Source organism: Mytilus galloprovincialis, chromosome 14, assembly GCF_965363235.1.
Source record: "Mytilus galloprovincialis chromosome 14, xbMytGall1.hap1.1, whole genome shotgun sequence".
Taxonomy (NCBI): Eukaryota; Metazoa; Mollusca; class Bivalvia; order Mytilida; family Mytilidae; genus Mytilus; species Mytilus galloprovincialis.
In genome coordinates, this window is record NC_134851.1 from 72,043,178 (window position 1) to 72,069,665 (window position 26,488).

General features: G+C 32.9%; 1 protein-coding gene across 1 annotated transcript; it reads right to left on the reverse strand.

Annotated features, from left to right (window-relative positions):
- Nucleotides 1-211: 211 nt before the first annotated feature.
- Nucleotides 212-25,054, reverse strand: LOC143058181 (uncharacterized). Its single transcript, XM_076231644.1, has 7 exons — nt 24,902-25,054; nt 21,205-21,662; nt 19,866-20,034; nt 9,420-9,607; nt 6,638-6,665; nt 5,880-5,927; nt 212-4,249 (listed from the first exon to the last, which is right to left on the reverse strand). Exons 1-7 carry the CDS (start codon nt 24,999-25,001, stop codon nt 1,299-1,301), a joined length of 3,942 nt encoding a protein of 1,313 aa, XP_076087759.1. The 5' UTR covers nt 25,002-25,054; the 3' UTR covers nt 212-1,298.
- Between the last annotated feature and the right edge of the window lie 1,434 nt (nt 25,055-26,488).

Sequence of the window (26,488 nt, forward strand, 5' to 3'; positions counted from 1 at the left end):
AACAGTGTATACCATAATAAACAGTAAATCATACAAGAATGTATTTTACATATTACAGTATTTGTCATGATAATAAATGAGTGTTTCTTTCAAATCATACACGAATTTTTTTTACAGTGTATTCCATAATAAAACAGTACGCTTGTATTTAAAATATATCTATATATATATAATTTTCCGAGACTGTATCTTACATTAATTTGTAGGATCCTTTACTATAGATAATTTAGCTGATCTGTAGCAATAACATCTTCATGCCTTATATATCATGTACTGTAGTACGCCGCTAGATTAAAACTGACGTGGAAAGATAACACATGCCCACCGATAGCTCTTTTTTTAGAGCCCAGGTGGTCGTGTGGTCTAGCGGGACGGCTGCAGTGCAGGCGATTTGGTGTCACGATATCACAGCAGCATGGGTTCGAATCCCGGCGAGGGAAGAACCAAAAATTTGCGAAAGCAAATTTACAGATCTAACATTGTTTGGTTGATGTTTAGACGAGTTGTATATACATTATGTACACAGCCATGTATCACCATCATTGATGGCGATCCGATGAATACATCTGTTGTAGGGTTGTCACTGACTCAGACGTACTTATGAATATAATTATTTTCTGTGACTGTATCTTACATTAATTTGTAGGATCCTTTACTATAGATAATTTAGCTGATCTGTAGCAATAACATCTTCATGCCTTATATATCATGTAATGTAGTACGCCGCTAGATTAACACTGACGTGGAAAGGTAACATATGCCCACCGAAAGCTCTTTTTTTGAGAGCCCAGGTGGTCGTGTGGTCTAGCGAAGACTCTTAGTTCAAGACCAAGATTTTGTTATAGATTTTTTGTAAAGAGTCTCACATTTTAAGTATTGTTTTAGTGATCATTTCTAATTTATAAAATGTTTACTTTAAATTTGATTCATGTATTTGATAAAAAAAATTCAAGAAGTTTTACGATACTCGTGGCCTGTGATTTACGGGCATAATCAAGTGGTGTCTGACCTTTCTTATCCAACAAACGTACATCTGCATTCCATTCAAGAAGAAGTTTTACAATTCCATAGTAACTTTGATATTTCAGTTCGCGTTTATTATCACATTTATAGCCCAACATGAAAGGTATATTTGGATCCCAAAATTTGTTCATTGGTATACGTTCGGCAGGTATAAGAAGTTCACAAGCAACATGTACTGGTGACTTTCCATCTTGTTGTTCACACTGATTGACATCAGCATTTTTATGCAGTAACAGTTTTACTGTATCTCTGCATTTAAATTTACATGCCACATATCATGGAGATTCTCCCACATTGTTACACTTGGAGACATCAGCATTATTCCTAAGTAACAGTTCTACCGTATCTTCATGTCCGTTTGCAGAGGCAACATACAATGGAGAATTACCTATATAATCACACTGAGAGAGGTCAGCATTATTCTGAAGTAAAAATTCAACCGTATTTGTATGTCCTGCTGCACATGCAATAAACAATGAAGACTCAAAACGATTATTGTACTGATTGATGTCAGCTTTATTCTGAAGTAGCAGTTCTACTGTATCTGTATGTCCTCCTCTACAGGCCACATACAATGCAGACCGTCCATCCTCACCACACTGATTGACATCAGCATTGTTCTGAAGTAACAGTTCTACTGTATCTTTATGTCCTCCTTCACAGGCCACATACAATGGCGACTCTCCATACTGATTACACTGATTGACATCAGCATTATTCTGAAGAAGCAGTTCTACTGTATCTTTATGTCCTCCTCTACAGGCCACATACAATGCAGACCGTCCATCCTCACCACACTGATTGACATCAGCATTATTCTGAAGAAGCAGTTCTACTGTATCTTTATGTCCTCCTCTACAGGCCACATACAATGCAGACCGTCCATCCTCACCCCACTGATTGACATCAGCATTGTTCTGAAGTAACAGTTCTACTGTATCTTTATGTCCTCCTTCACAGGCCACATACAATGGCGACTCTCCATACTGATTACACTGATTGACATCAGCATTATTCTGAAGAAGCAGTTCTACTGTATCTTTATGTCCTCCTCTACAGGCCACATACAATGCAGACCGTCCATCCTCACCACACTGATTGACATCAGCATTGTTCTGAAGAAGCAGTTCTACTGTATCCTTATAACCTTGTATACAGGCCGCATGCAATGGCGACTCTCGAACCCGATTACACTGATTGACATCAGCATTGTTCTGAAGTAACAGTTCTACTGTATCTTTATGTCCTCCTCTACCGGCCACATACAATGGAGGTGTTCCATCCTCATCAAACTGATTGACGTCAGCATTATTCTGCAGTAACACTTCTACTATTATTGTATGTCCTCCTTCACATGCCACAAACAAAGACGACTCACCATTGTTATTACACTGAGTGACATCAGCATTGTTCTGAAGAAGCAGTTCTACTGTATCCTTATGTCCTTGTATACAGGCCGCATGCAATGGCGACTCTCCAACCCGATTACACTGATTGACATCAGCATTGTTCTGAAGAAGCAGTTCTACTGTATCCTTATGTCCTAGTATACAGGCCGCATGCAATGTAGACCATCCATTATTAGGGCACTGATTGACATCAGCATTGTTCTGAAGAAGCAGTTCTACTGTATCTTTATGTCCTCCTGCACAGGCTGCATACAATGCAGACGTTTTATAGTTGTTACATTGAGATACATCAGCATTGTTCTCTAATAAAAGTTTAGCTACAGCTGTATGTCCTCTTCTAGATGCCTTATGTAAAGGAGAATTGCCTCTTTCGTCTGTGTTATTCACATTACATTTAACATTAACAATTAGAAATTCAACGATATCAAAGTATCCCGTTGTTGCTGATTCTATTAAAGGTGTCGTATTAAAGTGTTTCTTCTGATCTCTATATTCTAGTTCATCATAATTATTGTCTATAATGCAACTTTCTGTATCAAAGCTCTTTAATACTGTTTTTACATCACTCTTTCTTAAAAAGCTTAATAACTTATCTCTAAATGTCTGACTAATTAACTGTGCATTATTGAATGTGCTTGTAATGACATGTTTTGTTAAGTCGCATAACAGTCGTTCAAAATAATCTTCTTCTTGATCGTTCAATAGTACTATTAAATCACCCTTTTCTTGAATTTCTGTTAAAGATTCGAGGATGAAATGATCCTGAATAAATTCAGGAGTAGCATATTTCATAAAACATTCGGTAAGGTGTTGTCCACAGATTACAGCTGCCATTTCATGGATTTTGTCATGTATCATTCTGTACTCTGTGCCTCTCAGTTTGAAATATGTGCCATGTAATGTTGAAAAGCCAGCTTTTAAAGAATTTATATGCCTCTCTTTGCTTAAGTCTATGTCAAATTCTTTAACAATGTGCTCAAGTTTGTCCTTCATTGTGTTTTTCTTTTCTAACACTGATCCTAATTTAAGCCAATCTGTATCAAATCCATCGTTAAAAACAATACACAGAACAAGAGCACAGAATTGTTCTTTGTTTGTATCAATAATTGTGATTATGTCTGTTTTAATACTGTCCAGAGGAGCTGTAAATAGTTTCTCCACTTCCTCACATGTTTTGTCTTTTGACAATTTACAAAGCAAGGGAAAGTAATCAAAGTTCTCCTTGACTTGTTTTATATTGTCAATTATGTCATCAGGAAGATACTTGTGCAGCATATGAATTCTTTCAGCTTCCAGCAGACACAACTCGGGTGATAATAAATTGAATACTTTTTTTGTGAACAATGCAATACGTTGAAACTGTGATTCTTTATTTATATGCAGTCTACAAGAAATCAGTAATCTTGGATTTGATATCTTGGAAACCGTGTCATCACTTATACTTCTAACATCTGTTTCTGCAACTCTAAATATTTTGCCCAATTTTTCTGAATAATCTCTCCACATCTGTAGTGTTTGTGTGTTGATTGTTTCCTTTCCACATATGTCATCTACAACAAACACTTGTTTTTTGTTTCTATTGTAATAATTCATTATGTCTGATGGTCCTGTTAACACTGGTATTATCTCATATTTCAAACTGTCACGTAAGTGTAACGCAGCATGATGTATGTTTGAAGATTTACCACAGCCCGAGCTTCCTGTCACAACAATACAGTTATGCAAGGGTAGAGACTCCAGTATATGACGCGTTGCTCTGGTTTCGAAAAAGGTAGTTTGGTCTTGCTCCCATTCTCTTATTTCTTGTCCATGGTGAGCTGCAAACAAAAATAATGAAAGATGAGTTTGTAAGTTCAATTTTGTACTAGAACCAAAAAGAAACATATCCAATCTCAAATGCCTCACTCTCTTAACTGCATGATCATGCTGATTGTAACTTCAGGAAACAATAATCTAACACATTGTTCTTTGATAGCATAAATCTATTTTGTAATGGAGTTAAAAATAAGCTATTCCAGTACTGTTCATCCTTATAATTTAATCAACCAAAAGTATGTACACTCCGTAGGTGGAGCTTAGCCCGAATGTCTGCATCGATCATAAAATGAACAAATAAATCTCAACCTGCCAGCATTCAGTCATGCGATACTAACAACAACTTAAAATCATCCTGTTTTATACAATACGGGAATTTATTATTAGCTATTGCAAGGCAGGAATATTCAATTACAAATCTCCATGAACTAGTGAAAGATCTTAATAAATTGCTTCTCTGAGCGCAGGTGGATAAGACATTGTTTTCATTTTTTTACAGCACTGGGTCGATACCTCTGCTAGTTGGCTATCAGTCATTGAAGGTATCATCAGCTCAGTAGTCAGTAATTTGGTACTGCCATGATTTATAACAAACCTTTGAAATAGTCTGTTTATAAATTTTATGAATTTTATAACTTTTTCAAGTCCAAGGACCATGACATGCAGAAAATTATCCGACCAAAACAAAAAATTTGAAATTGGTCTGTTACTTTTCATGATAAAACTATATACCAATTATCAATCAATATATCTTCATGCATGATGAAAAAAAAGAGTGGAAATATAGATTTCACAATTGCAACCAGTATATTATGATATTTCTCCACTCGAGACAGTTAAATTTTAATATTTAAAGCGCGAGGCTTCCGAGCTTTTTAAATAATTAAAATTTAACTGTTGAGAGTGGAGCTATATTGTAATACATGAGTTACAGTGGAGGAATCTGTTTCTCTAATGATTTCTATCCTTCCTTTTCAAAGATTTGAGGAAAATTTTGTACTTTTGATGTGATGTCATCAGACATGGTCGCCTTTTTTCATGAAGTCACAATAAGAAAATTCAGAAGAAAACAAGAAAATTTAACGTCACTGTTAAATATCAATCAATCATTTGCCGAAAAACAGATTTTTCACTAGTGAGGAGAAATATTTTTTTTCACACTGGTCAGGAAAGGTGAAAATAGCACAAAAATTAGAAAAAATACTCTTAACATTGGATATGATCATAGATCTCTAAAATTAGATATGGTGTAATGCAAAAAGTAAAATCACAAAAAAACTCAGAGGAAAATCAATTCGGAAAGTCCATTATCACATTGCAAAATCAAATAACAAAACGCATCAAAAACGAATGGACAAGAACTGTCATGTATATCTATTTTCAAATTATCATCAAATATATAAGTAATATTTTTCTTTCAACATTAAATATTTAGCAGATCACAGAAAAGCGCTTAAGACGAATGAAATTATTAAATGTGGTGTTTTCAATATTTTCTACCTCATGAATTTGTACCAGTTTATATAAATGTAGAGCACTGTCTGTCTGTTATAAATACAATCATATATAACAACTGATGGGCTTGTATGATTATTGAAAATAGAGACTTAGTAAACTTTAATTTATGGTTACCTCGAATATGTTGTGGAATATGATCTTCAACTCGTTTTATTACTTCTTCTGTAAAATAATTCAGTTACTCAAAATACAATAGAACAGACATATTTTTGTATGTAAATTTTATCTTTCTGTCTAAAGCTTATCATTAAACACCTGTTTTAAATAAGACTACTTTTATTGTTTTGATACGAAGATCTTTCTATATTCTTTTTGGCCCTTCTGTGTATTTTTTTTAAAGTGTTTGTTTGTAATTATTTTTCTTTTTTTGTCTTGGATGGGTTCATTTCTTTTTTCATTTGAATTGTTTCAGAATTTTGTACTTGCTTCTTCAAAAGAGTCATCAGTGACACTTGAATTAAAAAAAGTTAAAAGACCAAGTGAAGTATGAAGTTGAAGATATGTCTATCAATAAATTGATTTATACTATGAATGAAACAGTTAAAAGATATTGCTGGTTATTCGTTGAACTCTTATCAAATTAAATGATCTCAACAGTTCTGCCTGTGAATTATTTGTGATAATATTGTATTACCCACTATTTATATTGTTAAAGTTTGTTGTTGTTTGTTGTTTGCTGTTGGCTGTATAATTAGCAATCAGTGAACAAGATGTGAGAAATATCTATTTAAATGAATAGATGAAGAACAGCAATAAACATGCTTTGTCTTTGCTTCTTGTGGATTATTATTTGCTGTGTATGTACTGGTTTGGGTAATGGATTGATATCCTTTGTTTTTCTAATAGATGACTGACACAATAAATGCACTCACTTATAGTTTCCGTATTCTCCTTTGCTATCTGAAAAATCAATTGAATACAAGTAAACAAAGGACTGATTTTTACCTCAAATTTCTGGTTCATCTGACAAAAGATTTTGACCACTTTTTAAACACTTTCATGTCTATTTCATTTGAATCAATTAGTTTAATGTGTGAAAGATTTGAACTGATTAAGTCATTAAAAACGATCCGATTCAAGCTCAAATATGAAAAATCAACCAAATATGCCGACAAATGTCACTTTTCAGATGGTTTTTGTCAAAAATGAAAGTGGCCGCATCCGTGTTCATCCCCAACCTTTATATATGTTATGTATTATCATAAAATACAACTTCCATTTCAAGATTATGGATGAACTCGAATGCGGCCACTTTCGTTTTACACGAAAACCGTCTAAAATTTAACTAAAATGCTAGAATTTTGAAGAATTCAGTAATTTAGCATGACTTTAAGGTGCCAGTACCCGATATATGTTCATTGTATAGTCAAAAATAGCCCATATTTATGTAGCCGAAGCACTCTACTGTCCAATAAATAACTACAAGTTTACATTTTATCAATTTTGTAAAACTGCTATATTTTAGGCCAAAAAGGGCTCTTACTGGACCTACTCCTTTAACTCGAAATATAAATCGAATGCTACTTTAGTTACAAAAACTAAAGGCTCTAAAGAGCCTGTGTGTGTCGCTCTCCTTGGTATATGTGAATATTAAACAAAGGAAGCAGATGGATTCATGACAAAATTGTGTTTTTGTGATAGTGATGTGTTTGTACATCTTACTTTACTAAATAGTCTTGCTGCTTACAATTATCTCTAACTATATTGAACTTGGCCCAGTAGCTTCAGTGGAAAGTGTTGATAAAAATTTACAAATTTTATGAAAATTGTTAAAAATTGACTAAGCTCACTTGGCCCTTTGGGCCAGGTGAGCTACTAAGAAGCATTTTAGTCAGTCTGACAGTGGAGCTGATTAGTTTCGTTTTTGTGAAAATAAATAACAATGAAAATTATTAATCTTTCAGGGAAAGACAACATAAAAGAATAAGATATTAGATACGATATGGATTCCCTCGCATTTAATACTAATCATTAAGAAATTAGAATATATGTGTTGAATTGAAACAGTACGCCACAATTGTTAACTATTGATATTTGTTTTTGCTGAATCAAATGTGTGCCTGTATGTAGCATTTTATAATAAAATAGGCAAACATTAAAAAAATGGTCAACATTATACAGGAATGTTACACCTCTAAGCAATATTATATATTTTGACTCATTTGTGGTTCTAGTGTCTATAAAAGTGTTCAATGAAGACATAATCTTTCAATCAGTTTAATTGAGGTTTGGAGCTGGCATGTCAGTTAACTGCTAGTAGTCTGTTGTTATTTATGTATTATTGTCATTTTATTTATTTTCTTTTGTTACATCTTTTGACATCGGACTCGGATTTCTCTTGAACTGAATTTTAATGTGCGTATTGTTACTCTTTTACTTTTCTACATTGGCTAGAGGTATAGGGGGAGGGTTGAGATCTCATAAACATGTTTAACCCCGCATCAATTTTGCACCTGTCGCAAGTCAGGAGCCTCTGGCCTTTGTTAGTCTTGTATGATTTTAAATTTTAGTTTCTTGTGTATAATTCGGAGTTTAGTATGACGTCCATTATCACTGTACTATTATGCATATTTTTAGGTGCCAGCTGAAGGACACCTACGGGTGCGGGAATTCTCGCTACATTGAAGACCCATTGGTTGCCTTCGGCTGTTGTTTGCTCTATGGTCGGGTGGTTGTCGCTTTGACATATTCACCATTTCCTTTCTCAATTTTAATTTTATAATATATACATGTATTAGGAAAAATATAAAATGATAAAATTAACTTAAAAGGACAAACACTCAGTCGACCTCTGATTTCATTTATTATTCTGAATTGCTAGATATAGTGTTTAGATATTTGATTTTCTTATTACAGTTTATTATAATTCATTATAATTTTATAAGATAAAATCCTTATTTAAGAAAAAATTACTCGTGTAAGGTATTGTTTGATGATTTAGCCATGTTTAACTATAGTTAGGAAAATGGCCATTGTTATATTATAGTTCGTGTCTGTAAGTGTTACATTTTTTATGTTGTGTTTCTGTTGTGTTGTTCCTCCCCTTTTATATTTGATGCGTTTCCCTAAGTTTAAGTTTGTAACCAGAATTTTTTTCTCAATCGATTTATGAGTTTCAAACAGCGGTATACTACTGTTGCTTTTATATAGCAAGCATGGGTTTAAAACAATTAAAGAAGAAGGACAGACATAACTACTACCTGACAGACAAAATTTTGACAGACTATTGCACTTTTTTTATCATGTTTTGACAGACCATGACTACTGTAAACCAACTTATTTTCGCGTCTTTCGCGAGTAGAAAAATAACGCGAATATAAGTTGTCGCGAATATGTGAATCTTGGATCTTTCCTTATTAAACTTAATCAAATAAATCAGAAAATCGCAAAATTAAATAGCCGCGAAGTGGTCAAGAAAGGGTAAAATGCGAAATAAAGTATCCGCGAAAATAAGTTGGTTTACAGTATCTATTTGTCAGCTTATTCCTACAATTTCTATATGTATCTTTGTTTATTTTATTATGCATCATACTGCTGATTGAGGAAAATATCATTCATTTGATACATTCCAGCAAACACTATGAATATCACTGAGTCTTTGTAAAGTGTAACTTAGGTAAAATACTTGCATATTAATTGGTTAATTTTACATACACTTTCTAAACTCTGTATTCTTCCCTGTAAATCATTTTCTACTCTTGATAATTCTTCTTGCACTCTGATAAACTGACCGTCTGCTTCAGAACACAAAGTATTTACATATCTACTAAGAATGTGTGTCTGCTGACGAATCTCCCCCACTACCTCTAAACCAAGTGGTGTTCCACTGAGGAATAGTTGACCTGTAAAACAAGACCATTTGTTTGCATCAATAGTTTAATAATAACCAAAGAAGTTCAAAGACAACAATGATTTATCTTGTTTAGAAAACAGGTTAAAGCATTGACTAAAGAGTTTGTTTCAAGTTATTTCATAAAAAGACATTTTTTTATCACTTCCGATACTTGTTTCTCGAGAAAAATAAGATTGTTACTTTATCAGAACGTGACAAAATTTGCCTTCATCAAATGTTTAAAACATTTATTGAATTAAAAATGTCATATATATGTCTAAATAATTTGTCAACATCGTTATTTTTTGTAAGTTTTTTTTTCCGGCATTGAAATATTTATACAAACTAGGGATCGGAGGCTGGAATAATTGGTAACAGATTAGCCAGGACTAACAGAAGAATATTGATTCCAAAAGTAACCAGATGCTCCGCAGGGCGTAGCTTTATACGACCGCAGAGGTTGAACCCTGAATGGTTGGGGCAAGTATGGACACAACATTCAAGCTGGATTCAGCTCTAAATTTGGATTGTGATTTAATAGTTGACACAGCATAGGTTTCTGACACAGAATGAATGTGTTCTAATGAACTTAAAATTTTTGTTTTCTCTTAGAGCAATTCACTATGCTGTTGAATATTAATCCTCTCAAAAAAATGTTTGAAGAAATTTTCTTTTTATTTATGAAATTTCAAATGAGAACCAGATGCTCCACAGGGCGTAGCTTTATACGACCGTAGAGGTTGAACCCTGAACGATTGGGGCAAGTATGGACACAACATTCAAGCTGGATTTAGCTCTAAATTTGGATTGTGATTTAATAGTTGACACAGCATAGGTTTCTGACACAGAATGAATGTGTTCTAATGAACTTAAAATTTTTGTTTTCTCTTAGAGCAATTCACTATGCTGTTGAATATTAATCCTCTCAAAAAAATGTTTGAAGAAATTTTCTTTTTATTTATGAAATTTCAAATGAGAAAAATTGAACCCAATTTTTTAATCACATCCCCCTTTCCCTTATTCCAAAACTAATCTCAATTAAAATATTTGAATGGAGTTTGCAACAATAACTACTCATTTAAATACATCATAAAATATTAAGATGTAAAAAAACTGCTTGTTATCACTGAATGGTAAAGATCATTTAAATTTATCAGTTGGTAGTAAAAATTGAATATACATTGTATATTGTATATAACAAAGAATTAAGTTGATTCTGGACAAAGAAAGATAACTCCAATTAAAAAAAATCTTGCAATAAGATATTTCTTGCTTACTATTCTGGACAAAGAAAGATAACTCTAATAAAAAAAAAAATTGCTATTTCACAATATTGTGAAATTAGATATTTCTTGCCATTGCACAATACTGTGCAATTGAAAAGACTTGCTATTGCACAATACTTAATATAATAATTTTAGATCCTGATTTGGACCAACTTGAAAACTGGGCCCATAATCAAAAATCTAAGTACATGTTTAGATTCAGCATATCAAAGAGGCCCAAGAATTCAATTTTTGTTAAAATCAAACATAGTTTAATTTTGGACCCTTTGGACCATAATGTAGGCCAATTTGAAAACGGGACCAAAAATGAAGAATCTACATTCACAGTTAGATTTGGCATATCAAAGAACCCCATTTATTCAATTTTTGATGAAATCAAATAAAGTTTAATTTTGGACCCATATTTGGACCAACTTGAAAACTGGGCCAATAATCAAGAATCTAAGTACATTTTTAGATTCAACATATCAAAGAACCCAACCGATTCATTTTTTGTCAAAATCAAACTAAGTTTAATTTTGGACCCTTTTGACCTTAATGTAGACCAATTTGAAAAAATGACCAAAAGTTAAGAATCTACATACACAGTTAGATTCGGCATATCAAAGAACCCCAATTATTCAATTTTGATGAAATCAAACAAACTTTAATTTTGGACCCTTTGGGCCCCTTTTTCCTAAACTGTTGGGACCAAGACTCCCAAAATCAATACCAACCTTCCTTATATGGTCATAAACCTTGTGTTTAAATTTCATAGATTTCTATTCTCTAATACTAACGTTATGGTGCGAAAACCAAGAAAAGTGCTTATGTGGGTCCCTTTTTGGCCCCTAATTCCTAAATTGTTGGGACCTAAACTCCCAAAATCAATACCAATCTTCCTTTTGTGGTCATAAACATTGTGTTTAAATTTCATTGATTTCTTTTTACTTAAACTAAAGTTATTGTGCAAAAACCAAGAATATTGCTTATTTTGACCCTTTTTTGGCCCCTAATTCCTAAACTGTTGAAACCAAAACTCCCAAAATCAATCCCAACCTTTCTTTTGTGGTCATAAACCTTGTGTCAAAATTTCATAGATTTCTATTAACTTTAACTAAAGTTATAGTGCGAAAACCAAGAAAATGCTTATTTGGGCCCTTTTTGGCCCCTAATTCCTAAAATATTGGTAGCAAAACTCCCAAAATCAATACCAACCTTCCTTTTAAGGTCATAAACCTTGTGTTAAAATTTCATAGATTTCTATTCACTTTTATTAAAGTTAGAGTGCGAAAACTAAAAGTATTCGGACGACGACGACGACGACGACGACGACGCAGACGACGACGCCAACGTGATAGCAATATACGACGAAAAATTTTTCAAAATTTGCGGTCGTATAAAAACTGCAAAATTTCTTTAAAATCATCAATTCAGGGGCATTATACCAGAAAAACCAGTTACTCACTTTGGCTGAAAATTTCAGGACAGGTAGACCTTGACCTAATAAATACTTTAACTTCTTGTCTTATTTGCTCTAAATGCTGGAGTTTTTGAGATATAAGCCAAAAACTGCATTTTACCCTGTGTTCTATTTTTAGCCATGACGGCCATGTTTTTGACGAAATAGAAAATAAAAACACAAACTTTATTTTATACACCCTACTGATCATTCAGTTGAAGTTTGGTTGAATTTGGTTGAGTAGTTTTAGAGGAGAAGATTTTTTAAAGTTAGCAAATATGATGAACAAATTGTGATTAAAGGACAATAACCCCTTAGGGGGTCAATTGATAATTTTGGTCATATTAACTTATTTGTAGATCTTACTTTGCTGATCATTTTTGCTGTGTACAGTTTATCTTTATCTATAGTAATATTCAAGATAATGACCAAAAACTGCAAAATTTCCTTAAAATTACCAATTAAGTGGCAGCAACCCAACAATGGGTTGCTTGATTCATCTGAAAATTTCAGGGCTGATAGATTTTGACCTTATGAACATTTTTACCTCCTGTCAAATTTGCTCTAAATGCTTTCGTTTTTGAGATATAAGCCAAAAACTGCATTTGACCCCTATGTTCTATTTTTAGCAATGGCGACCATGTTTGTTGATAGATCAAAACTTCGGATACAATTTATAAACTAAATACCCTGAGGAACATTCAGTTAACGTTTGGAAGTATTTGGCCTAGTAGTTTCAGAGGAGAAGATTCTTGAAATAGTTTATGACGACAACAGACGACAGACGACGACGGACGCCAAGTGATGGCATAAGCTCACATGGCTATGCCAGGTGAGCTAAAAAAGAAAATAAGTTAAATATGGCCTTTACCCTTAAAAAAAAATTGTAGCGGCACGATCCAACAATCTCACCACTTCTTCCAATCAGTTTCAAAAAGAGAAATCACTTCTCAATATGATTCTGAAGTAGTGTTAGCCCAGCAAAATATTACATTTAGTAACAGAAATATAATTTCAGTCGGTTGATTTTATGAATTAGAATGAAATTATTTTCTTCTGAATTGTCTGCCCATAGATGGCGTTTACGTTAAAAGTGGTTTGTGTGATTTGGCGTTTAAATCATTCGGCACGATAGGGTCTACTCGATAGGTCACGTTAATTTTTCTAGCTGTGTTAGTTGATTTAGTACGTTCAAATTTAGTCTTGGATTATGAAGGTGAACCCGATATTTTATTGAGAACTGTTTTAACTGCTTTAAATCAACAAAGTATAGGTATTGAGCCAATTATTGGTGATAGAGAGACGGAGAAATTTGGTTGACTTATGGTTGAATTGCAAGGTGATAACCAGTTGATGGAGTCTCATGTGAAGAGATAAAGAAAAAGGGAACATACTACTCCTGTGGGTCCTAAACACACTACAGGTCCAGTAGTCCGTATGTCAACAGTAGTAAATCAGCCACCCAAACCTGGCCTCAGTGAAATTTTGAAAGATGAGTATTTAAATTATCTATAAATTTTACCTATAATAGATAATTGTATTGATTATAATTTGACCAATGATTATATTGAATATCAAGTAGGTCAATCTGATATTATTGTTAAGGATAGACTTCGCAGAAACATTCAATTTTAGATGGAAATTGATACGCCTATATTTATTATAGAAAATATTAGAGATGGTTGTATATTACCTTCCTATTCAAATACAATATCGATCTTTTGTTTGTCAAATAATCTATTAGTTTTGAAAATACATCTTTTGTAAAATCAGCGGTTACTGATTTATTAGCTATGATGTAATTGTAGAGATGTCAAATATTCTCTTTGCTGTGAATCCTTTAACTGTTTCTGTTCAGTCTAAAACTAGCTAAACAAGCTTAGTATTAGATTTGAGAGAGAATATGACAGATATTTGCAGAAGACCAGTGTAAAGTTTGAAGATATGCGTATTGCAAAACATTACATTTATACCAATTCATATACGTTTAGGTATGATTAACATTATGCACAACACCATGTCTATATGTTTCCATCTCATACTAAATATCTATGATTTGCATGTGACTGTAAAAGTGTTACTGCTTGTTATATTTTTACTAAAATATCTCATTAAAATGGAGAGGAGAAGGAAAGCAGATTATTATGTACTTAGACGATGCATTCGGTGCACATGACGATGAGGAATACTGTTATACAATAAGAAGCGGTTTTATACCTAAGGCTGAAAAGTTTTTGGACTACTATTAAAAACCTAACATTTTTAGGCACTACAGAGTTTTTACTATTTCTAACAATTGCATAGACAAGATAATGAATATCATTTCATACATTGATTTGTATTTAGCTAGGAAGGTAGCTTCTTTGGTAGGGCAGCTTATATATATTTCTCAAGTTATAGGCGATGTTGTATAATTATTGACGAAAACATTTGTCTAATGATATAGAATCATATTCAAAACAGTGTGGTCCTGGCCATTGATTGACGACCATTGACTGGGACAGATTAGGTGAACGTTTGTCTGTAATGACCATAGCTCACTTCTTACTTATTATAGAATTTAAACTGTGGGGTCACCAAAGGTTCTTAACACCTTTAATAATAAAATAATTCGAAAAATTATTCAGGAATAACCTTTATGTTTTGATTTATATTATTGATATACTGTGAAAGTACTTTTATTCGTGGGGTACCAATTTTCGTGGTTTTCGTGGATGACTCTATCCACGAATTTAAGTGTCCAACGAAATAAAACAACCATTGTCCAAACCAAGTCAAGAAAGATCCCCATGTAGGTTTGACTATTAATATAATCTAAAGAATGTATTGAATAACGCCAAATCGGAGAATACTTTACCGGTAATAGCAGTCACAGAACTGCGCCTGCATGCAAGATTATACTCATTTAATCTTAAATAAACTAAACTGTACAACTTTTGATCTTTTAATTCTCATAAAAAATATTTTTGATGATGAAAGTAAGATTTCCGGTATTGATATGCTAGTATGATAAAGTGTTCATTTTATATCCTCATAATTTTCGTACACGTGGGAAATAATAATTCCATGCTGGGCTTGATTATGATAAAAATCATTTGACATTTTAAGATACGTTTATAGCATTTGTTTCTGTTGCTGTTTTCTTTAGGTGACATGTTTATGGCCTAATTAACACCTTGCATGGTCTTTAGCCTGTTGATCACTTTATCTTTGGTTAATTATTGTTGTCACTAGGATTTACCCGGTTCAATGTTTACTTTGCAATTTCCTTCAATCCAGACTATTTGTAACCTTCGTGTCTAAAGGTTTTAATTTTTCAATTTTTTTTTTTAAGAAAACTAAAATCCACGAATATAAAAACCCACGAACATGTAAATATTGCTCGAAACACGAAAATTGATACCCACGAATTAAAGTACTTTGACAGTAAATCAACACATCGTATTATTCCGGACTCGTTTTTCGAATTGCTTTATTTAGGTGTTGAGAACCTTTGGTGACCCCACAGATTCAGTGTCTTTAACAAGTACATAGTGAGCAGTGATTGTTACCGACAAACGTTCACCTAATCTGTCCCAGTCAATGGGATAATTTAGGTCGTCAATCAATGGCCAGGACCACACTGTTTTGAATATGATTCTTAATAGTGTTCATTCATGGAACAGTAATATACATTTATCTGTAGACAGTATTGGTCTTATTAAAAAAGATTTATGGTTTAAAATGCACATGAAGCCAATTAATGTTAAACCTTTTAAATCTGAAGACTATAGAGTACAGTGAAACCCCATGTAATATTGTTCACGATACGTGGTTAGAATGTGGGGTTTCTACAAGTTCCAAATGGAAGGAGTTCACAGTAGTGAAAAATGTATTTTTGTCGTTGATAAACTTTTTAGCTTGCAACAATATAAGATTAACCACAATCAAAATGTTGTAAGTAAAGGGAGCACAACATCAGTATTGCAAAATTTAACTTTTAGACATTTTATCATATTTATTGCACAATGTTTTTATTTACATGGTAGTGAGTCTACGTACTGAGAATACCAGAGCAGAGTATCTTAGTCAGATTGTTGATTAATATATGATTGGCTATAGGCTAATTCTGAACTTGTATTTCAGATAGGCGAATCCCTTAGGGGACCTCATGAGGTTGATTAGTTTCCCTCTGATGACAATATTAAATTGATAGTTTTTTATTCCAGATTTTGGAATGTGAATTCATCACATATTGACGCTTTCACTGTTGATTGTCGAGGGATTAAAGGGTTGTTCGTTTCACCTGAGACTACTATAACAATGTGTTGTCGTAGTCTCAGGTTTCACCAGTTTCTTTGTTCCCACAAGAATTAATGTACCGGTATATTCGACAGTGAAAATTAAACTGTTGGTACTTTTACTTTATACTGGCTCTCTGCTGGTTTTTGGCTAAAACCTTTTTCATATGGTGATGGTTTCATTTCTGAAGTGAAAATTTTTATGGATCTTCCTAGTTACAAACATGCTTATATAGCTGTAATGAGTAAAAAGGCCATATTTGGTATTGTTGATTTAACATTTGCATATTAGCATTAATGATGGATTTTTCATCCAGTTATAGATCACTTTGATGTGAGCATGTATATGATAGATCTCTCTTGATCTCTTGCATGTATATGATAGATCTCTCTTGATCTCTGGCATGTATATGATAGATCTATCTTGATCTCTTGCATGTATATGATAGATCTATCTTGATCTCTTGCATGCATATGATAGATCTATCTTGATCTCTTGCATGTATATGATAGATCTCTCTTGATCTCTTGCATATATATGATAGATCTCTCTTGATCTCTTGCATGTATATGATAGATCTATCTTGATCTCTCGCATGTATATGATAGATCTCTCTTGATCTCTTGCATGTATATGATAGATCTCTCTTGATCTCTTGCATGTATATGATAGATCTATCTTGATCTCTTGCATGTATATGATAGATCTATCTTGATCTCTTGCATGTATATGATAGATCTATCTTGATCTCTTGCATGTATATGATAGATCTATCTTGATCTCTTGCATGTATATGATAGATCTCTCTTGATCTCTTGCATGTATATGATAGATCTCTCTTGATCTCTTGCATGTGCATGATAGATCTCTCTTGATCTCTTGCATGTATATGATAGATCTCTCTTGATCTCTTGATATAGATTACTAGCTTTACTAGAATTTGAATTTCAGTTAGTTTTTGAGTTGAGATTTTCATGAATTTTGTGGATAACTAGATGCATAGTACTTAGCTGTTAGTTATAATTTTAGATTGCTTTCACTAGTTATGTTTCAATTTTAATTACAAATATATTTTTGCAGGCACTCTCCGGAAGAATTGCAGGATTTACCTGCTTCATTAGTTAGCAAAGTGAATTTTCTCTCAAATCTTATGTAGAAATCTCGAATAGTTTGTTCTACAAAAGGATATTCAAGTTGTCAGAGTTTTTTACGATGGAATAATTGGTCTGCATCAAACAGAATTGAAAATGGTTATATTGTACCAGCAAAAGCTTTTTACGTTGCTTATATATTTAGCTGCATTTACACATTCGAAATACTGTTAGTCCAGTTGAACAACCGTTTTACTCTTTACAGTGAATACATTCTCTTATTGGATCATCATGTTTTGATGAATTCGTCTTTCGTAATTAACCTACTAGATGATATGTTCACATAGATTGGCTATTCCTACGAATATAAAGGAGTTTGTTTCGGTAGAATTACTGCATGAAATGTGGGATGCTATGTTTTTCTTTTGGTGACTTGTTATATTTAATATTTGTACGTGTTTCATTGCTTTTGCGAGTTATGAGTTGCTTTATATTCGACGAAGTGATTATTTTAAGTTATTTTAGAACAGAATATGTCAATTGTCATTTAACATATCAAAACAGACGTATACAGATTGAGAGATGGCTATTCAGTATTAATTGTTAGTACTCATTCGTATAAGTGTCAGTGAAAAACATGGAATTATTTTTGCATTGGGCTGATATTTCTAGCAATTTTGACGAGTTTATTTTATTTATTTTTCGTTTTTTTACCAAATGCTTAGATGTTGATGTCTACGTAAAAATATGCCAGAATCATACTTTAGGACGAGAGCTCTTTATTGAAGTTTTCAGCCGTTTGTTCTTGATATTAAGCGTTATGGGTTTTACAGTTTTAGGTCTGATGGTGCTAGTGCTTGTGCTAATTTAGGTTTACCATACTCTTTATAAGAGACACGGTAGATGGTGTTCCGAAGCGGCAAGTGATATTATCGTGAAAGATTTTTTTGATAATTTCTATCGCATTATTTTCAGATTTTTATTGCATGATATAGATCACCTTTTATATTTTCCCGTTCTTTGTGTTTTCAGCCCTTGGATCTGTCGTGTGGTATTGCACTTTACTCTTTTTTGTTATTTATTATTATGATTATTATCAGTGGTTGTGATATATGGGTGTTAACGGAAGAAGAAATATAATTTCAGTCGGTTGATTTTATGAATTAGAATGAAATTATTTTCTTCTGAAGTGGTTTGTGTGATTTGGAGGTTAAATCATTCGGCACAACAGGGTCTACTTGATAGGTCTCGTTCATTTTTTCATCCATGCTATTTGATATTTTGTATCATGCATTAAGAGATTGATTGATTTACAAATGATTGTGTTTATTGAAATACTTGTATATATATATATATATATATATACAACTCGTCTAAACATCAACCCAACAATGTTAGATCTGTAAATTTGCTTTCGCAAATTTTTGGTTCTTCCCTCGCTGGGATTCGAACCCATACTACTGTGATATCGTGACACCAAATCGCCTGCACTGCAGCCGTCCCGCTAGACCACACGACCACCTGGGCTTTCAAAATAAAGAGCTTTCGGTGGCCATATGTTACCTTTCCACGTCAGTTTTAATCTAGCGGCGTACTACAGTACATGATATATAAGGCATGAAGATGTTATTGTTATATATATATATATATATATATATATATGTTGGGTTGATGTTTAGACGAGTTGTATGTCTGAGTCAGTGACAACTCTACAACAGATTTATCGATCGGATCACCAGCAATGATGGTGATACATGGCTGTGTACATTATGTATTTTATATATATATATACATTATGTAGCGGGACGGCTACAATGCAGGAGATTTGGTGGCACGATATTTCAGTGGCATGCATGGGTTCGGATCTCGGTGAGGGAAAAACAAAAAGTTTGCGAAGGCAAATTTACAGATCTAACATTGTTGGTTTGATGTTTAGAAGGGTGGTATATATATAATGTATATGATGACTTTTCGGTCTGATTCGAAATTTGTATGATGACTTTTCGGTCTGATTCGAAATTTGTATACAATTAATATTATTTAATGGTTATTTTTAAACCAGCCCTTGGCTCTGTCGTGTAGTATTGCACTTTACTCTTTTTTGTTATTTATTATTATGATTATTATATATGGGTGTTAACGGAAGAAGAATACATTTTATCATTTTACCATTTGTTGCCCAGGTATTGAGTTCTCCCAAGATCCTGTTTTCTTCTCTGTTAGTTAGTCCAATGTCCTTAACAAGTTGTCCCATTACATTGATGGAATGTGTATATTTGCCTGTGGTCCATTTTCTGAAGTCACAGTGTGCCCAGGGATTACGTATGTCTGATCGTATCTATAAAATAAAAAATAGATAAAAAAAGACGGACAACTATTTAGTCCATTTCATATTTGATGACAGAAAAATACCTCTTTTTAAAAACTTAAAGAGAAGGTATGATTTTGAACCTAACTGACCTAAAATCTTATATCTTTTAAAGTTGTTCAATCTGCAGAATTAAAACTAGAGGCTCTAAAGAGCCTGTGTCGCTCACCTTGGTCTATGTGCATATTAAACAAAAGACACAGATGGATTAATGACAAAATTGTGTTTTGGTGATAATGATGTGTTTGTAGATCTTACTTACTAAACCTTCTTGCTACCCACAATTATCTTTATCTATAATGAACTTGGCCCATTTGTTACAGAGGAAAATATTTTGTTAACTCCTTGGTCATGTTGACTTATTTGTAAATCTTACTTTGCTAAACATAATTGCAGTTTACAGTTTATCTCTATCTATAATAATATTAAAGATAATAACCAAAACTGGCAAAATTTCCTTAAAATTTCTAATTTAGGGGCAGCAACCCAACAACTGGTTTTCCGATTCGTCTGAAAATTTCAGGGCAGATAGATCTCGACTTGATAAACAATTGCTTGCTGTCAGATTTGCTCTTCATGCTTCGTTTTCAGAGTTAAAAGCCTTTTAGGCCAGGTGAGCTTAAAATAGGCAGGAGATAAAAAGGAAACTTTTAAACTCGTAAGGTCAAAGAAAATTGACAATCACATGGCAAAATTAAAAATAAAACCAACAAAAGATGCGTTCATAGTACACATGCAATAATACGTATATTAAAATATCTTGAAAATGTATACCTTTTCAGCATCCTTTTGTACAATTGGTGGAAACGAACTGGTGTTAATGACTATTCTAAGAAGTGCAGATGAGTCGCATGTCTCATTAATGCAAGAGTAATGAAACATATATGAGGCTATAAGAACAACTTTGATCATGTTGATAAGTCAACAAGGGATGATTTTTTACCAAACTGATACTAAAACCTTATATCTTTGGAAGGCGATTGCTAGGACACAATTAATCTTGAAAGGTCAAAGGAAAAACGAAAATACAGAAAAAACAGCAACAACAAAAATACGACAATGCAAACAAGTCAAGAGATTAAGCATTTAAAGTAGACATGCAATAATGCATATATATTAATCTATCTTGAAAATTTATACCTTCTCAGCATCGGTCTGTACATCTGACGGAAATAAACTAATGTCATGAATGTTGATTATCAAACCAAGCAGCGCAGATAAGTCACAAGTCTCATTAATACCAGAGTATTGAGCCATATTAGGCTGTAGAAACAACTTTGACAGATCAACATGGCTATGTACTTTGTAATCATAATTCTGGTAATCATTTAACCATTTGTTGTTGATCTTCTTCTTTGGTACACTCCTGTTGTTGTTTATTGATTCATAATTAAGAAAATATTTATTTGTTGCTGGGTATTTCTTTAGATATCCATGGTATCCCTGTGTGTCAATAAAGTCTCTGGATACCAGTGAATTATACAAGTTACTGAGAATAGGATCAACATAGCTTCTCAGTAGAGGAGAAATAATTGAATGTAGACATATTCCAACAATCAGCCATCTTTTCTTCTCCTCATCTAAATCTCCTGGTGGACCTAGAAGAAAATCAATGTGAGAGAAATGTATTTCATAGAGAGATGGCGGAATTTAATATATTCTCTTGCCTTTCTTTTCAAACATTTTTTTTTTTTAATTTTATTTCGTGTAAGGATTTGTTAAGATTGAAAATGAAATCATTTAACAAAATGACTTCGTTCTTATGTTCTACTGTTATACCACTGTCCCAGGTTAAGGGAGGGTTGGGATCCCGCTAACATGTTTAACCCCGCCACATCATTTATGTATGTGTCTGTTCAAAGTCAGGAGCCTGTAATTCAGTGGTTGCCTAGTGAAAGATTGAGGTCCTCAAGTGAGGAAGGTTTTGGTTCACTTGCCATCTTGGTCAAAGCAATGAACTTGAAAGGTATTTGCAGCTTCTCCATTAATCCTGTCCACTCAGAGATCTAACATGGTTTGTCTGTGATAGGAGACTTGTCCTTCTGTAGACTATTACTTTGTGATCTAGTACATTAAAAAATCAGCTCAGTGTGTCGGTCTTGTAACAAATAGATATAGGAAGATGTAGTGTGAGTGCCAACGAGACAACTCTCCATCCAAATGACAACTTATAAAGTAAACCATTATAGGTCAATGTAGGGCCTTCAACACGGAGCCTTGGCTCACACCGAACAACAAGCTATAAAAAGCCCCAAAATTACTAGTGTAAAACCAACCAAACGGATAACCAACGGTCTTAGCTATACAAAACAAACAAGAAATGAGAAACACGTAAAAATTACATCAACAAACGACAACTACTGTACATCAGATTTCAGACTTAGTACAGGTGCAAACATTTTCAGGGGGATTAAATGTTTTAATGGTACCAAAAGTTCTCCCTTTTTTCTGAAACAATAGTATAACATCACAACATAGAAAAACACATGATAAAAATATCAATTGGAAGGCTTACCTCAATCAAAAAACGTAAATTTATAGCCTGATTCATTCTAAGATCACAATAATATGTTCACGTTCTGATGAGACTGTCATGAAAGTGAGAGATTTAGCACTTTAAAACAAGGTTTTTCAATCATTTTCTACATTTGAAAATGTCAGTAACAAAAGTCAGGAATATGACAGTTCTTGCTTGTCCATTCATTTTTGATGTGTTTTGTCATTTTATTTTGCCATGTGATTATCATTATGGACTTTCTAATTGGATCCTCCTCTGAGTTTAGTATTTTTGTGATTTTACTTTTGACCACAAAACATTAAGCGCAAATAATATCTTTATCTTCCTTTCAAATTCTCATATAAAAACTTTTCTACTCATACATCGTTCTTTTCTTGTAAAACCTACTAAAATCACAAACAGACAACACTTTACATCTCGTATACAAGAATACTGAAAAAAATTACAATGTTCAACAATTTCCAAAGAAGCAATAATCAAAATCCTGACCACATGCACACCTTCGATATATGTACTGAGACAAAGAAGTTTAGCAACACTTTTTTATAAAATTTTGTTGGTTCTTTCTGGAGAAACATTATTTACAAATCATTGATATAATCCTTAGTTTTACCTATAATTTAAAACAGTCATTCTTTTTTCCTGGTGATTGATTTCGCACCATTTAAGCTTTGCACATGTAATTGATGTTTTACCGTCTGTATCTGTACTTTTAAAACGATATTAAAAATTTCTTTTTCACTAACGTTCAGAAACACACCATTGGTAAGAAAAACACATTTACAAAAACAAAAAATTGCATGGGGCATCAACCAGGCCTCCTCGAAAATTACCATCAGAAAGCTCTTGGATTGGTTGATGACCGAAGAGTGTTGCTGACAGTGACATCGTGGCTTGATTTAATGTGCATAACACAGTAGTTTAGAGACTAATTAACAGATATCAACAAATTGCAACTGCACGGGATAGGTCGATATCTTGTCATGCTTGTAGACCAAAATAAACTATTGTCAAGGGAGGAGTGTTACTTTCCCTTTACGTCAACACATGACAAGTTTTTTTCAGGCCACAAACGTAATGCATTGCCCAAGGGCAGCTGCTGGTGTGCCTGCCAATCCTTCATTAGTACACATACATGACATAGGGCATGGCTAAGAAATTTATTTTGAATAACACTATACTCATGTCATTTGCATGTCTGCATTCTGACCCTCCCACACTCCATACAAATAAAATCCTCATGAATGTGAGTAAAGACATTCATGTTGCTTCTGACTTGTCATAATTCCATTTTGTTATTATTGAAATTATATATATATGCTGCTATGATTTTGTAATAAAATAAAATTTCACATTTTTGTTGCTATTTGAAACTTTTTTGGCTCAGTATATGTACAAACAGCAAGCAACGTGAACACTTCATAGCCAACAATTTGTAGGACGAGTAAGATTTATTTGGAATATGTACCTGTTTCAACTCATAATGAGACAGATGCATTAACGGACCGACAGGGGACAGACGGACAGAAAGGAGTAAAACAATACGCCAATTTTTAGCAGTGAGCATGGTGAGTGCATATATAAAATGAAAACCTGCTAGCTTTCAAACTGAAGGCGGAGTTATCTGGACGTACATGAAGTACAATATACCGGTAAACATTGAATGAGAAAGGGACGGACGGACGGACGGACAGATGGACAGACAAAGGTATACATTATAACGTCTCGTTAAGGAACGTATAAAAATGCTATAAAAATCAAAATTTTAAAATATGTTAGATTGCACAAATGAAAGATCACCAATATTTAATTTTCTAATGAAATCAAACAAAGTTCAGTTCTGAACCCCAATATGGACCAACTATGCAAACAATAAAAAATTTGAATACATGCTTTGATATAGCATATCATAGAACCCCATTCAATTAAGAAAAGTGGAATATAATAACAAATTGAGAAAAACAATATATAATTTATTAAAATTGTTAATCAAGGATTGTGTGACCCCGACAGACATCTAACTGGTACAATATTTTTGTTATTTTTTTAATTTGTTACTAATAGTAATACTATGTGTTCTCTGTAGTGAGAATATATAAAACAAAACCTGTTGAATAGGATAATACCTGTAGTTCTTGGTATATTTTGTCCGTACATCTTCTACTTCATTTGTACTTGTTACTGTAAATCAGGTGGTATTGTCCTTTTTAGTGGCCCTGGTTCTGTTGGTTCAGTCATTTTTTACTCTTATTCTGACCTACATTTGTACAATTTACCACGATTAGATTGTTTAGATAACATTAAATATGAGTTGTATACCTGTAGTTCTTGGTATCTTTATCTGTATGTCCTCTACTTGTCTCTGTAAATCAGGTGGTATCGTCCGCTTTAGTGTTCTATCTTCTGTAGGTTCAGTCATTGTGTCATATAAAATCTACTCTTCACTTCTCGTTATTTAAACAATCTTTAAAGAGCTTTTAATTGGACGATTACTGTGAAAATAAAAGTAAAAACAATATGTATAAGTCATCCCAAAAAAAATTATCAATAAAACCTATACAATTTACCACAAATAAAATCGACCATGTTAGAATTGGCATTATAGTATGCAATTATGGTAGGGTTTGTACCTTAAAGAATTACGTGTTTTAACAAGAAATTGATTTACTTCATTTTTCTACCCACACAAGCCAACAGCAAAATGAAATGACTTAAAGGATGGAAAGGAAATGCCAACATTTTCTAAAACCCCCAATACACAATGTATAATAGCAGACGAACATGTTAAGTAAGATAGAAGAACTCTGTAGTTTAATGGCAGGTGGCCTTTATGTTTAATTCCACAAAAAAATAGTACGTCACATCCAGTCAAACTTTGACAAAAGTTCAACAAAAATTTCTCAGAATTTGACAGCTTTTTCGGGAAATTATTCTGACATTTCATTGTATAAAAAACAGAGTAATAAACAGGTACACGTACATGTAGCAATGATTGAGGATTTCAAAGTTGATGTATTTTTAAATCACTGCTTTAATTATTATTATTTCAATTACCCCCACTAGTTTCACACACACTCGAACAGTGCTGTTGATGGTGAACAGTAATGGTTTATTACATAATCTGAAATATGAAACCTTAAATTTTACAGGAAAATAATATCCACTGCTTAGACAAATATGTAATGAAAGAATAAGTTCATTAGAAAGAGCCTTTATTTTAGGATTTTGTTCAACAAAAGTGAAATTTATGGGTAAAAGATTGCACCAAAAGGATAAAATTTGCTATCTTAATGTTTTTTAGCTAAAGGTTCAAATTTGTAATTTTACTAATAATTAGATATAAGGCACTGTCAACGGTTAAATGCAAATGTAACAATAATAAACATGTAATTGTTACATTGGCAAATAATTGCCAGACTGCAGGGTTGCGCAAGAAACTGATTCATTACGAATGTAACAATAATAATACCATTGCGTTATTGTTACATTATTGCAATCCAATGTATACTGAGACTTGTAATATACATTAAAATAAAAACAAATATACTAATTTGAAACTACAAAATTAAATGCAAGTTTTATTTACATGACAGTTTCTATGTTTCTGTATTCCGTATCAACTTCACAAACAGTTCCTGATGGTGTAGATGTAAAGATTATGTCTACTGACGTTGTTTGTCACCTTTACTAAGTGTTATTCTGTCTTTATTCAATTAAGAATATTACTTTTGCTGTTCGGTCAGTTTTATGTGATATTTATTTGACGTGACTCAGTACTTATACATCCCGTCAATGTGTTTGCATTATCTTTCTTTTATGATAGTGCGTTTTGTTTATGCGACTTTTTGTGTTTCTTTTGTTTTTATAACTTGACTCTGTACTTTTTAAGATCCTGCCATTATATTT

What these genes read in the sequence shown, in the direction of transcription:
- LOC143058181 (XM_076231644.1), bottom strand. Translation starts at nt 25,001, where the DNA reads ATGACTGAACCTACAGAAGATAGAACACTAAAGCGGACGATACCACCT. An exon ending in CAATACCTGGGCAACAAATG is followed by an intron (nt 9,608 to 19,865) that starts GTAAAATGATAA and finishes CTTGTTTTACAG; the next exon opens with GTCAACTATTCCTCAGTGGA. An exon ending in GGAGAATACGGAAACTATAA is followed by an intron (nt 5,928 to 6,637) that starts GTGAGTGCATTT and finishes ATTATTTTACAG; the next exon opens with AAGAAGTAATAAAACGAGTT.